This window comes from Peromyscus eremicus, chromosome 7 (genome assembly GCF_949786415.1).
Source record: "Peromyscus eremicus chromosome 7, PerEre_H2_v1, whole genome shotgun sequence".
In the NCBI taxonomy this organism is placed as follows: domain Eukaryota; kingdom Metazoa; phylum Chordata; class Mammalia; order Rodentia; family Cricetidae; genus Peromyscus; species Peromyscus eremicus.
In genome coordinates, this window is record NC_081422.1 from 57389929 (window position 1) to 57405230 (window position 15302).

At 40.3% G+C, this 15302-nt stretch overlaps 1 protein-coding gene across 2 annotated transcripts in view; it reads right to left on the reverse strand.

Annotated features, from left to right (window-relative positions):
• Positions 1 to 15302, reverse strand: part of Pias1 (protein inhibitor of activated STAT 1) — a 116633-nt gene that overhangs the window by 34521 nt on the left and 66810 nt on the right. For both annotated transcript variants that reach the window (XM_059268064.1, XM_059268065.1), the window contains exons 3-6: positions 11913 to 11997; positions 11633 to 11680; positions 5655 to 5745; positions 4848 to 4982 (exon numbers count right to left, since the gene is read on the reverse strand). In XM_059268064.1, the coding sequence (XP_059124047.1) occupies positions 4848 to 4982; positions 5655 to 5745; positions 11633 to 11680; positions 11913 to 11997 (359 nt within the window). The remainder of the gene's footprint in view (positions 1 to 4847; positions 4983 to 5654; positions 5746 to 11632; positions 11681 to 11912; positions 11998 to 15302) is intronic.

The following is a 15302-nucleotide window of genomic DNA, read 5'->3' on the forward strand; positions in this document are numbered from 1 at the left end:
ACTAATTCTTGCTTCTGCACACCAGAGTTTATTAGAACCTCGTAGCCTAGCCCCACAAACATTCTAATCCATCCCACCCAACCATCCACCCAACCATCCATCCATCCATCCCACCCACCCAACCATCCATCCATCCACCCATCCCACCCAACCATCTATCCATACCACCCAACCACCCATCCCCTCCAAACATCCATCCACCCATCCCACCAATCATCCACCCATGCACCCTCCCCATCCACCCATTCATCCACCCATCCATCCATCCATCCATCCATCCATCCATCCATCCATCCATCCCATCCACCCATCTATCCATCCTGCAGTGTTAGGAACTGAAGCAAGGGCCTCACACATGTTAAGAAGGCACTCCACCACTGAGCTATTTTCCCAGCCTTAGTTTTACATTTTTAAATATGTATCTGCCTCTTAGCAACAAGAGCACACATCCTACAGAACCCTCTGAAGGGTTACATTTCCTGTGAAGTTGAGAAACCTATCTGTGTTCACATGCTGCATATTTTCTGGAAAAAAAAATGAAGTAGAAAACAGCAAATTTACTTATTAGTACATTTCATAGTATTTTAACGAAAAAACAAGTAACTTTACAATGTCCCTACATTTTAAAGCATGTAACTTACTATCTAATATAGAAGTGATAAGTGTCTTTTAGGAGGAAACCCAAGCCCTGTTCACCATCACTCCTTAATTGCTTAATGTTTCAGGTCAAACAGAAACTTGAGAGATACTAATCAACAATGAGATTCTGGACTGACAGCTTCAATGTTCAAACTTGGAAATACCCCAGGGCCTTCTATTAGTATTTATGATGAGATCAAGTTAAAAAAAAAATCCAAGTTCAGCGAAAAGGTATGTGTGCTCTAGTTGAAACATGTAACCAGAGAAGAAAACAAAAGCTGCAAGAATGCCAGGAATGAAATTCCACTTGTCCCAGTGTCACAAGGAGACATCACACACAAAGATCCTCCAAAACTACAGTGGCTAAGCAGACAGTGCTTCTACTGGCCCCTCAAGGGCCAACTCTTTATATACATCATCTCACATTGTTAATTTTGTCTGTATTTCCCAGAAGTCTGTAAACTGCTTAAGTTCATAAGATATTTCTCCATAATCAAAACACCTAGTCCTTCTGTCCCCCATTACAGTGGTGTCCAAATGACTCCTCCATCCACAGGAAAAGTTTAATAAATGCTAAATCAAGTAAAAAGTCATAGAGTAGAACAAGAAGTTACAATATGCTTCTCTCCTTTAGGGACTGTGTGGAATTTATTTTTTTTGAAAAGACAAACTTCTGCCTCCTTTTTGTCTCCTCTTCTCTGTTCGCTTTTGTTATTAGACAGGGCCTCATGTATCCCAGGATGGTTTTACACTTTTTATGGAGCCCAAGATGACAGATTTCTGATCCTCCTGTTTTTACCTTCTGACTACTGGAACATAGGCACATGTCACCATCTCCAGTTTATGGAGTGCTTGGGATAAAACCATGGGCTTCATGGTAGGTAAGTATTTTACCAACTGAATTATATTCCCAAAACCCCCAATCTGTTTCTAATAAAGAAATTCAGCAAAAGAAGAATATTGTAAAGACATCATTAATGTAATTAAGTTCTAAACTAATAGTGGGGCTGGGCATGATGGCACATTCTTTTAATTCTAGCACTAAGGAAGCAGAGGCAGGTGGATCTCTGTGAGTTCCAAGCCAGTCTGGTCTACATGAGTTCTAGGCCAGCTAAAACTACATAGTGAGATCCTGCCTAAAAACAAAACAACCAAGAAAGCAAACCAAAAACCTTCATGGTAGGACTCAGAGAAGTTACGAGCACTTAAGGACCCGAGTTTCGGGTTTTCTTACAAAGGTTTGTAACTAGTGGTGGATACAGGAGACTGCTTGGTGTGTGTGCTGGCTTCTAGCCTAGGTCTGGCTACCTTGCCTGAGAGGTGCATCAAAGAGAGACAGAGGAGGCCACTGATGCCCTCTCCGGCTTCTGTGTGTACACACATACACATACCATTCAAATACTAAATATCATAACAGTATTTTCCTTAACAAAGGAACAATAAAGATGTTCAGTAGCACTTATGTTAAATTTAAAAAGTTCCAGCTAACAGAAGAAATAAATGAGGCATATGTATTTGTGTAAATGATAATCTCAAGCTAAACCCTTCCTGGAAATACTAAAAAAAAATCAACTAAAAAAACCAATATATGAACTTAAGTAGGAAACATCCACAAACAGTTTCTGAATAAGCCAGTAATAAACCCTAGAAAATGTAACAAGAACAAAAGATACACTTAGAAATAGCAACAATAAAATCAACACAGGAATTAAAAAGGACTTACAGAGACAGATACTAAACCTATTCAACTACTGATGAGCATCAAGGAAAATTTGAGTGAATAGAGAAACACGGTTCCTGGAGTTGATAACACTATTACCATTAACACCCCCGCCCAGTCTCCTAATTTCCACCTGTGACACTGAAGAACTCTTCCTCAGAGTCTGAGAGTGAGTGAGGCAGAGTGAGGAAGGAGAGGAAGGCACATGGTTAAGTAATTCCACATTTTATGTGGTAGAATAAATGTGGAGAGAAGGTTCACCATGTCTCATGCTAATAACTTTGCCAACTCTCCTGCAAGTCCTTCTTTGTGACTTCTCTCTTAGTTTAATTCATATTTCCTACTTGACAGAGAAATCACCCAATCAGAATGTAACTCTCCAAACGTTTCACTGTCCCAGTAAAGAAGCTGTCCTTCCTGCCTACCATGAGCTCCTTGGCGGATGCAATTCACTGCTGATCACCCCTCCTTCCTGTATGTCTCTCACTCTCTAAAAGATCATCCAGACACATTTAAAACTCTCCCATTAAGACAAAGAACTTTCAATCTCACATCCTTCCAGCTCATCTCTGTCTCTCTCCTAACTGACAGGCTTGTAATCCATCATCTCTGCAGCTCACCTGTCACAACTTCTATCTTCTATTGGATAGAACATTCCAATCTTCTATCAAAACTTCTCCTGCTAATGTCACCTGTGTGTTCTCAAGTCAGCTATTTTGTGTCCATAAGTTCATTTGTGTGTGCACATAAAGGCCAAATATTGACACTGGGTGTCATTCCTTAATCACTCTAGGCTAAGGCTCCCATGAACACTCCTGTAATAGTTGGCTACTAAGATGTGACTGCTGTATGATTTTGTCATCTACCTCAACTACTTAACCACTCTAAGGAGTATGCCTGTTTTAAAGAAAACATGTAAACTTTCTGCTTAAAAAGAGAACTGCTTACCTTTGACATTTCCTACCAAGCCCTGCATGGTTGAGCCCAGTCTTACTCTCCAGAAAGGTGCCCGCTGCTCTTTCTGCTCACTGCACTTCAGTGCCAGTGAAGCCCTTCCAGCTGCCTGGAAAAGTGGAGGCTAACCCTTGCCACTGGGCTGCTGTGTTTCCTCTCAACTTTTCCCGACTCCCACCCTTCTCCTAGCTCCTCTCTCTCAAGTCACTGCTTCCTCAGGGAAGCCCTTCCCTGACCTCTCTTCACTTTCAAGTCCTTGTCTACACTAAGATCCCAGTCACTGCTCCTTTACAGCACTTAAAGAGAAGGACAGTTCTTGGAGTGCATGTGTGAAGCCCCAACAAGGATTTGTTCTCCCTACAGTAGTATTATGTAGTCATATGACACATAGTCAATCTTAACTCATGCATAGAGGGGTTTACATTAAAAAGCTACAATAATTTTTAAACAAAATTTTAAAAGACTAACCTAGAAAATGAAAGCTAGACTAAGAAACAGTATAGACAAAGTTCAGAAACAGGAACAGAATATAAAAAATTATGTATGTAACAACGGTGGCTTCAGAACTACCATTTACTTAGAACTGGGTTGACTAGTGAAAATAATTTTCTCATACAACATATGAATTCAAGATGGATTAAATATTTAAAGATAAAACAAGAAACCCTTGTACTCTAGTAGTCTAGCTTATTAACATCAGCTTGGCAAGCATACGTAGACAGAGCATGATGGTAAGGGGAAAAGACTGCAAGTCAAAACGCTGGTTAACATTTGGTGCTACAAAAATGTAAATCTACATATAAATAACTGGATGGGTAGAAAGCTAACAAACTAGAGACAAATATTTACAAGATGTATCAAAGGGTGCATTCTCAACATAGTAAACCTAGTAAGATAACTAAGAAAACAAAAGAGAAATGGACATGGATGCAAATTTAAAATGTAAATAGTTATAAACACAAAATATGTTCACTTTTACTAAAAACAAAAGGGGTACTAAATGCTAACATTTACTTAAAGGTAAAAAAATTTTAAATGATAATACTGTTTGCAAGCAAGCAAATAAACACCATACATCAGAGAACACATTTGTACATCTTTGGGGAAAGCCATCTGTCAATGTACACAAAACTTCTCAAAATTCTTCATGCTCTTTGGCTCTGAGAATTTACTGTAAGAAAATCATCCTGCATGTATGCAAAGCCACAGCTGTCAGGACAGTACTCAGAGCTAAGTACTCAGCACCAGAGACTAGGCTAAGCAGTGGCATATTCTTATCACTGTATGGTATAGCCAATTAGAATGCAGCAGAAGAATATGTAATGACACAGGAAGAAGTTTATAATAAACTATAGAGTTAAAAACCAATGGAGACTACATGAACCTGTTTCAAGTAGGAATAGGCTAAAAATTCACTGTGAGACAAAAAAATCCTTTTCTACTCCTTTACAGTGTAACTCACACATTATAGGCAGCAATGGCAATTAACCCTTCCTCATGACAGGAAAACAGCTACAAACAGAAGCTTACTTACTCTTCCAATTTCTGCAGTCCAAGAAACAACAATGGTATTTGGTACTGTCGTAGACAATCGGACAAGTGAGGTGATATTAATTGGTCGGCTAGGTCGCTTTGGTTCCACACCGTTTTTAGTAGGTGGAAGGTAACCCTAAGAAAGAAATATAATTTATTTCTACTATTTCTACAATTGTTTCAATTTCTTAAAAAAACAAAAAACAAAAAAACCCTACAAAGTACGGGCTAGAAAATACCAATGTTTTCATTAAAAAGTAGGGAAGCAAACATTTATAAGTTACCTAGGCAATGATCTCTCTAAACAACCTAACAGTCTCATTTTAGCTAGCCTGAAGAAAAATGTGATAGAAACTCAAAGTCTCTTAAATCTAAGAATCAGAATGAGTTCCTAATGGCTTAAAGAGGTATACAAGGAGCATTTCTGAGGGAAACCAACACAGCTCCATCTAAGGCACAGCAGCATTCTGAAGGCCACTCACTGCAGGAATACAGCTGAGATTCTGTTTCCCGAAAACCAGCACAACACTGATGCTACCATGGGCAATGCTACAAGTTTCTATCCATGGCTCATGTCACAGCTGCTAACTGAAGTTTGCAAGTCTCACCTAGTCATATGAATACACAGTAAAATGTCCCCTTCCTGTGGTAGTGGGACTGAACCCAGGGTCTTCTCGATACTAAGCAAGCACTCTAACACTGAGCACTGTCCTGTTTCTTAATGTAAAATTGTAATTAAAAACATCTAAGATGACTTATGTAATAGTCACATACGTAATGTAGTGCAAAACTTTTTTTTAGAACTTACTGGAAGGCTGCAAGGTTTTGTATTCACTTTCACACAAAGGTTGGGTGGGAAGTGATCTTCTTGTGGACAACTGGTTTCTGATAAACAAAACCTAAATGGCAAAGGTCAAGTTTAATTTCCTTTATTAAAAGATAACCTCTAACATTTTTATTTGATAGCTAACTTGAAAGATGATCAATTTTAAAACAGAAAAAGAACAATAAAAACAGTATATTCTACATAAAGAGTAAACACAGGCAAACAGGTTTAAAACACAGCTGATCTTTGAACAGAGGTCTGAATTGTATAGGTCCAAATATGCATGTGCATAAATCTGTGATATCTTAAACAGACTAGAAGAAAAACCAGTTAGCCTAGATGTTGAAAAACATTAAGAATTAAGACAGCCCATAAATGCATAAAATATATGTGGATGACAGTGTTCCAAGTTACTACAAAATACATATAAATCTACTACTTAAATGTTAAGGTCCATCAAACTTACGCACCCAGACCAACCACACGTGGTGCCATTCTCAATCAGGGGAAAACAAACACAAAGCTGGACAACTGTACAAGACAGCAGTCCACACTATGTGCTGGAGGGCCGCCCCAGATGCCTCCTGTTTCTGGGCAACTGGAACAGACCCTGCCTATGTGCTGGGGACAGAAGTAAAAAGGAATCAGCAGTGTCTGCAAACAGAATGAGAACAAGAGTTCCAAAACTGCCTCCTGTTTCTAAAGCCGAGAGGAACCGCTTCCACTGCTCGGGCTCAGGCATCTCTTTGAGCAGTCCTTCAATCCCACAGACAGACAGTCACAGTAAAAATGGCCTGATGTGGTTCTTGCTCGTTTTCACCAAATAGCACATACAGAGCAGGGACTAATTGGCTGTCTAGGTTATCAGTCAACTATTCACAATTAGGTTTGGGAGAGACTCCAAAGTTACATGTGGCTAGGCAGAGTGCCCACACCTTCAATCCTAGCACTCAGGAAGCAGAAGCAGGAGGAGCTCTGTGAGTTCCAGCTAGATAGGGCTATGTAGCAACATTCTCTCTTAAACAACCAAAAAGGTTACATGTGGATTTAGGAGAAGGGGTGAGAGTTTGCATCCTTAATTCCTTATACCTCACCTAAGTTGCTTAAGGTCAGCAGTCAAAAGTTCCATCGAGTATCTGGATTAGCAGTTAAAACTACCAACTTGCAGTAGTGCTCATGATGACTTTAGAATTATCTAACTATCTTCTGAGGAACAGTAACTTCCCCAGTATTAGCAGGTGATAATTTTCAACTTTTATTTTTCTTTTGAAATTATATCATGTCCTTCTTCCTTGTCCTCACCACCCCCTTTCCTTGCTCTCTTTTAAATCCATAGCCTCCCTCTCTCTTCAATTGTGTGTATGTGTGTTTCTAAATATATGAATATGGTATGGTCATCCATAAAGCGTTAGTTATATGTGTGTGTCTTCAACCTGACCACGAGTGACCTACTGGGGTGCTTTTCCCTGGAAAAGACTATTTTTTCCTGTTCTCAATGTTCCTTAGTTGCTTGAGGCCTCGTGAACTTTCCAATTTTTTTTTTCCTTTTTAAGCCTCTGTAGTTGAATAAACTTTAAAAAACAATTACAGCTTCTGTATCAAAGACCTTCTTAGAGCTTCAAACTGGCTCATGTGCATTATAAATCCAAGAGGAAATACAGCACGCAGTAGTTCTGATACTGCCTTTGAAGCATTTTTCTGGTTCTCAGTAGAATATACTGAAAACATGGTTTCAAGGCCCAAATCCCACTCCCAAGACCAAGTTCTATCCAATGAGCCAAAGAGCTCCTTCACTCCTAGAAAACCAAAGACACTGGATAATCACAGCATTTGTGCTATGTCTGCATAAATTAGAACACTCTTTCAGAAACTCACAAAAACATTTATTTCTAAATTAAATGCATAATCTCTCGGGAAAACCAAGGCTTGATAGACAATTTGTAACTTCTCATCCTACTGACTGACTTTTATAAGATAAAGGTTTTTTATTATTTTCTATTCCCAATATACACCCGTACTTCACTCCATTTTTACCATAAATGCACAGCACCTTTGGACTGTATAGGAGGGAGAGCCCTCCTTGTGAATTCTGTGGAATATTCATTACATGCACTCATCTGCTCTAAACATCTGTTTCGAGGTTTTAATCTGCCTGCTATGGAATCTGTGTGTGGGAACAGTCCACATAAAAGAATCACTGCCATGTCAAAGTACATGAGTGCAAGCATGCACGCGCGCGCGCACACACACACACCCTGCGCACGCCCACAGACATTCATTTTTAGGAAGACATCCATAGCTTCCAATAGATTCTCAACTGGTTAAGATATACTGATCTACGACAACTTGCTACAAATGTTCCTAGCAAACTGATGTCAGAGTTCACAGGGATAGATTAAACCCAGTAGAGATCTCCATTACAGGTTATTTCTTTGTCATCGTTTTTATTTTTTTTTATTTTTGAGATAGGTCTTACTATGTGCTGGCAATTCTCCTGCTTCTGCCACCTGAGTGCTGCGATGACAGGAGTGTGTCACTACATCTGCCAACAGTAAATTGATGCCACAGTTCATAATTATCCAAGTGCAGTAATAAATTCAAACACAGACACCATGATACCTGAACCTGCAGGAAAAGAATAATCTACACGACAAGTGACTCCTGTTCAATTAGGTAAAAGGTGAATGCTAGCATTCTCAAACACTGAAGGCAACAGAGGGGCCAACAACAGAGTTTCTGTGAGGTGCCTTACAAGGGTGGGAGCAGTAGATCCATAAATGAAAATGGACCAGATGTTTAACAGTAACCAAATTATTTTTCATGATTTAGATAATTATTCATAATGAAGAAATCAAAAGGGCACATGCCTTCTAAATAATCCACTATTTTAGCAACGGGGGAATGGGGAGACAAAGGGAATGAGAAAAAACGATTTTATGAATACACAAAGACTGACAACAAATTCCAAAAAGAGCACAAACTGTTTTAGGTGGTTTTTGTCCATGAGAATCTGGAGATACATTTTAACTGAAAATGGCTACGGAAGGCTGTGTGGTGTCTTACAACTTTAATCCCAGCACTCTGTGAGCTCCCAGATCTCTTGAGTTTGAGACCACTCTGGTCTTCAAGGCAAGTTGAAAGAGATCCAGGGCTACATAGTAAAAACTGGATTCAACAAACAAACAAAAAAGTAAATAAAAAAGAATGGTAGGGGCACAACAGTCTTCTAATTTTAAAAGATGTATGTATGTGCATGGGAGTCTCTGTGCCTGTAAGAACACATGTGTGGTGTGTGCAGTGACTATGGAGGCCAGAAGGAAGCATCAGATCCCCTGGAGCTGGATTAACAGGTGGTTGGGAGCTGCTGGGGGTGGGTACTAGGAACCAAATTCTCAGCCTTTGCAAGAGCAGCAAGTGCTGTTAACCATTAAACCATCTCTCCAGCCCCAGCTAAATCATTTGTAACCATCAAGAGTCCCTTGGAATTTCTGAATTAGCTGCTGTGCTGATTAATTTTATGTCAACTTGACACAAGCTGGAGTCATCTCATAGGAGAGAACCTCAACTGATAAACTGCTTCTAAAAGACCAGGCTATAGGCAAGCCCATACATAGGGTATTTTCTTTATTAGTGAATGATGTGGTAGGACCCAGCCCATGGTGGGTGGTGTCACTTCTGGGCTGGTTGTCTTGGTTACTATAAGAAAATAGGCTGAAGCCAGTTGTGGTGGCACACACTTTTAATCCCAGCACTAAAGAGGCAGAAGTAGGTGGAGCTCTCTGAGTTTGAGGCCAAGCCTGATCTACATAGTTAGTTCTAGGACAGCCAGGGCTATGTAGAAAGACTGTATCAAAAAACAAAACAAATTAATAACAGTAACAGCAACAGCAACAACAACAAAAAGCAGGCTAAGCAAACAACAAGGGGCAAGCCAGTGATCAGTGTTCCTCCACAGCCTCTGTATCAGCTCCTGCCTCCAGGTTCCTGGAGGCCAAATAAACCCTTTCCTCCCCAAATTGTTTCACAATAGCTAACCCAGCTAACATCTAAGAAAGATAATCTTCCTTCAAAATGTGAACCATATTTGTTGAATATGATTATGAAATACTGAGCATAATACTAGGTCTTAGTCTAAGATTATAAGTCACTAGATCACAGTCTAAGCTATGGTTTTCAACCTTTATTTTGGTCTTGGGAGCCTAGAAGTCATACACAACAGAAGAGGCAGTGGGACTTCTATTCAGTAGACATGCACTGGGTAGAGGATAGTAAGAAGGAAGAGATAATGGAGGCTCCAGTGTTGAGCCACTAGGAAATATGCACAAAAAACAATGTTTAAACAAGTGGAGAATAAACAGCTGGAAGAGGTAGCTCACACTGGAAATTCCAGCACTTGGGAGACAGAGGCAGGAGGACTGCTGTAAGTTCCAGGCCATCTTGGGCTACTATGTGAAACCTTACCTCAAAACCAAACAAACAAGTAATACCGCCACCCACCATTCAAAACAGTGTGGGTGGGGGAGGGACTGAGAGATAGCTCAGCAGGTAAAGGCATCTGCTGTCAAGCCTGGAAACCCAAGTTTGATTCCTGGAACTTACATGCTAGGAGGAGTGAAGTGATTCCCTCAAGTTGTCCTCTGATCCCCACATGCACACACACACCCAAACACAGCAAATAAATAAGCAAATCAACAAATAAGTAAATGTGAGAAAAATATGTAGACACAGAAGTACAGAACATTGCAGCAAAATGTAATTAATTATGAGGGCACTACATTTTGTCCTTTAATTTGTTCAGTCATTTTCATAGTCTGCTCCTGACAGAAGATGAAGTACCATTCACACTCAATGACACCATTGCCAGTGTCTTTTAGAACTAAGTCTTAGATTAAGGCTGGTCCTGTTGCTTTAGGGTGTAAAAGCTCCTAACTCCTGTCTGTCACTCTCTCAGCTTTCTCAGCAACTTTGACCTCACTATTAGAGGTTAGGTGAGGAGTGGTTTGCAAGGCTCCACGAAGCTGGGAGGTGTGTAGACTGATCTCTTTTCTGCCTCACTGGTACATCTGTAATTTCTATGTGACTGCTGTTACCAGGTTGTTTACAGGGAAAACAACCCACTGAGGAAATCAACTGCTTTGCTCTCTTCTATCTCTCATTCTAATGGGATATGGACACTCACTGAGAGAGAAAAGCAGCAAAGTGGGTTTATATAAGGAAAAAAAGAGGGGCTGGAGAGCTGGCTCAGTGGTTAAGAGCACTGGTTTCTCTTCCAGAGGACCCAGGTTCAATTCCCAGCACCCACATGGCAGAACATAACTGCCTCTAACTCCAGTTCCAGGGGATCCAATATCCTCACACAGACATACATGCAGGCAAAACTCCAACGCACATGGAATAAAAATAAAGTAAAAAACAAAAAAGTGTTAATTTAAAAAGAAAAAGAAAAAAGACTTCTTAGATGCCCTCAGAAGGGAAACAGAAGGACTAGAAACAAGGCCTGAGAAGAGGTGGCTGCAAGCCTGTGTTGGCATGCTTCTGTACATTTCTGAGAACTTCCACAAAACATCTCTTGTGGGCTTAGGGCATAGTAAATTAACAAGTGAAACAGGATGAGGCGGGTTAGAATATCTGGTGAGTGTTCCTGAGATTCTGCAGGCTGATGTGCAAATGAACTCAGAGATCTACCTGAGCCTGCCTCCTAAGTGAGTGCTGGGATTAAAGGCCTGTGCCTCCAAACTGCCCAAAGTTGATACTTCTTAGTCTCTAAAAACACCATCAGGTGCAGCTTCCCAACCACCAAGGATTACCACCATGGAGAAGCAAACAGCCTCTCACAATGCCTTCTCTTACTAGGTAGCTCACCCAATATCTTGCTGAAAACTGAGGAGATATTAAAAAAAAAATTAATTTCTAAGGAACATATTTTAAAATTTGAATATATATTATAGTCAACACTGTACCTTAATTGGACCTGCACTGTGAAGTCACATTTGGTCCCAGAAATATCCCTAAAATAGAATAAGAATAAAAATTATTTTTAAATATATACACGAAGACATGTCACTCCATTCCTAAATACCGGAATGTTAACAACAGTGCGCGCGCATGCGCCAGAGAAAGAGAGAGAGAGACAGAGAAAGAGACAGAGACAGAGAGACAGAGATGCTGGAGGCCAGACCCATTTACTACAGTTGGTCCTGGGCTGACACCAAACTGCAGGTCAGATGGAAGATGACTTACATGGAGCTGCTGATCTGCTGCACCTGTTGTGGAGTCAAGGCAAATGCAAAACAGGTTTCCCGAAAGCGCTGGCTGTTGTCTGACGCTGAAGAAGAAAAGAGTTACATTTTAATAACCTTCAAGTTCATCAGAACAGAAGACAACAGCCAGAATCACATCGTTAATTAACTGGAGTATATTGTAGAGACCAAAGAAAGCACTGAGAATTAACAAACATGCTAGATGTAATATATCAGACAGAAATATACAGAGAGGCCTAAGTCCAGAAATAGCACATTAGAATTCAAATTCAGAGAGTACATAGCAAAGACTAACCAAAAGTTGTCTAATTATATGCACATTTCTATAACAGCATACTGACACTAATTTCATTAAAAATATAATTACATAAATTCATTTAAATATACATAGTTTCTGAGCTAAGAAACAAACGTACCTGCTTTGAGATCTGCACAGGTGAAATTACATTTGGTTTTTTAAATAAATGAAAACTTGTATTGTCTCTTGCTTATACTAGGCTTGTTTGTTTGTTTTGAGATAGGGTCTTGCCATGATGCTATGTAGCCAAGGTCAGCCTCAAACATAATCCTCCTGTGCCTCTATACTGAACTCTGTGATGATAGGTGTGCCCTACCACACCTAGACACTACACACGTTTTATACAATATCACATACAGTTTCTCTTACTCTTGGATAAGTTCACTTCTCAAAGAAGGAACAAGGTTTAAGAGAAATACAAGAATGAAGAACAAAAAGGAATGGGGGGGGAGGAGCGGGAAGGAAGTCAGCAATCAGCCAGGGAAACACTTGTCACTGTAGAACAGGGATTTGCCAACTATGCTGAGATCAACAACAGATCCACGGGCTTTCAGAGACATTTAGGCACACAGAAGTGAAAACACACACATACACACAGTGTCTGGGTGTCAAGCACTGAATGACATTTGTGGAGTATATAAATAAACTGTAGGCATTAAGAAATATCAAGGGCTGGGGAGATGGCTCAGAGGTTAAGAGCACCGACTATTCTTCCAGAGGTCCTGAGTTCAATTCCCAGCACCCACATGGTGGCTCACAACCGTCTGTAATGAGATCTGGCGCCTTCTTCTGGATACATAATAAATAAATAAATTAAAAAAAAAAAAAGAAATATCAAGCCTGGGGGTACGGCTCCATTGGGAGGATGCTTGCTGGCAAACCCCAGTGCCACATGGACTGGGTGTGGTGGCTCACATGGTAATCTCACTACTCAGGAGGAGACAGAGGTTCAGAAGGTCAAGGTTATTTTCAACTACATATTGAGTTTAAGGCCAGTCTGGGCTACAGGAGATTCAGTCTTTCAAGGGAAAAATTTAAACTGCACTTTTCCAAGGTAATTTTCTGCAACAAAAGAATTACTAAGAGTTATTACCAAGGAATTCTTGGCTGTGGGCTATCTAAGACTGCAGAGAAACTAATTGTTGGCTAATTTCAATCTCTTGCTTAACCGGGTTTGTTCTCTTGCAAGCAGCATTTAAACCACCTCAACTGCAGCATGCCTCATCGAAAAATCTGCACAACTACCACTATGAGAAAAAGCAATGGAAAAGAGCATGGGTCTAAAATTACATCTCAATGCAGGAGCAGCATCTTTTAAAGGCTAGATTTGCATTTCTACTTCATGTGTGGGGAGAGGCTTATTCCAGGCTTTTTCTTAAAGAATCTATCACCAAGGAACGGTTGCTAACCAGAAAAAGTTGCTGCAATTTCAAGTGACAATCTGGCAATGACCAATAACCAAAGAGCAGCATGCAGGAAAGCAAACACTGCCCTCTGTCAGCAACCCAAGCAGCTAGCTTTCTTTCTCAGAGGATCCTGCACGGAGATTTTTTTTGCCCAGCAGGCCTGGCCTAATTTAAATCTTTGGCTCCACTTGAAAACAGTGCTAAAATATCTCCCAAGAACAAAAATTCCTATTACTCACTAGGCAAAAATTTAGATTCACTTTCAAATATATGACTATTGTGAAGTTTCAGATGTATACAGATTTAGAAAGACAAGATGACTGCTAAAAGAATATGGCTGCTTCTTCCATCCTGCAATGATTTAAAATCTGCAACGCTGTGGATTCTACCCACCGGTGCCATAAAGCACTGGCCTAATCTCATTATCCAGAACAGCCATTTTTCAAGTATCAGGAAACATGGACACCTTCCCCTTCCCCTTCCCATCAGCTATTTCTCTTGACATGCCCTAGGCTGTGACACTCGATTAAAAGGCTATCATAACTGAACACATTCTTTCACAGCATTTATTATTTGTTCTGAATCTCTGCAGCCCCTCTGCATTGATTGGCCCAGCTCCATGGGAGAGTCATACTGCCTTGTGCAAATGATATCATCCTTCCCTCAAGGAAGTGAAGCAGCCCTCGAAGTTTCATCACTTTTCTTTCCCTCTGCCTTGATCCCAGAGGGCAGAATATGAAGCACAGCACAGCCAGTAACATATGGAGAAGCAAACCTCAGTTGTCAACCACCAACATCGGTCACTTTTTGATACTACAGGTAGACCATGACCAGAACACTACAATTACTAACAGTTACCATCACTGTTTATTATTGGGACAATTTCTGAACATCTTTGAGTTTATAGGTTAATTTTTGGGAAAGAGGAAGCTGCTTTTTCTGTCCATCAATTCAGAGCTGTACGATTTCACAGTTAAAAAAGTATGCTCATGGAGTGCAGAGATGGGTCCATGGGTATAGTGCTTGCAGGAGTTGACTTAAATTCCCAGAGCTCACGTAAAAAGCCAGGCATGTTGATAAGCTGTTGGCATGCACCTGCAATCCCGGGGCTGAGACAGGCATTAATGATCTCTGGGGCTTGACGACCAGCCTGCTCAGCTGAACAAGGAAGCTTCAGGCTCAGTAGGAGACTCTGTCTCAAAAAACAAGGTGGAGGGCAACTCCGTCTCTTTCCCCGCCCTCCCAACTCCAACAGTTTCATGAATAATACAAGAGTATTAAGTAGTTGTGTTAATATAACAGTCCACAACAGTTTATTCGTCTAGTAAATGCCTTTATTCTTGTCAGCAAAGGAGTTGCTGCTAATTTAATGTGTCGCTCTCAGTAACTACTTAGTAGTTTAATTTACATTTAATTTTTTTCTATGCTTGTCAAAAACTTTTTATTTTGTCTAATCTGGTTCTATGCCTATTTATATGATTTTATATGTGAAAATATTAAAGCCCTTGGAAATTTGCTACAGATATTTCTTAGAGTCTGGTAATTGCCCCCCCCTCCCATTTTGGCTGCATTTTTAGATGGTATAAAAGTTAAATCTGGGGGCTGTAGAGACGGCTCAGTGGTTAAGAGAACTAGCTGGGAGTCCAGAGGTCCCAGGTTGCTCACA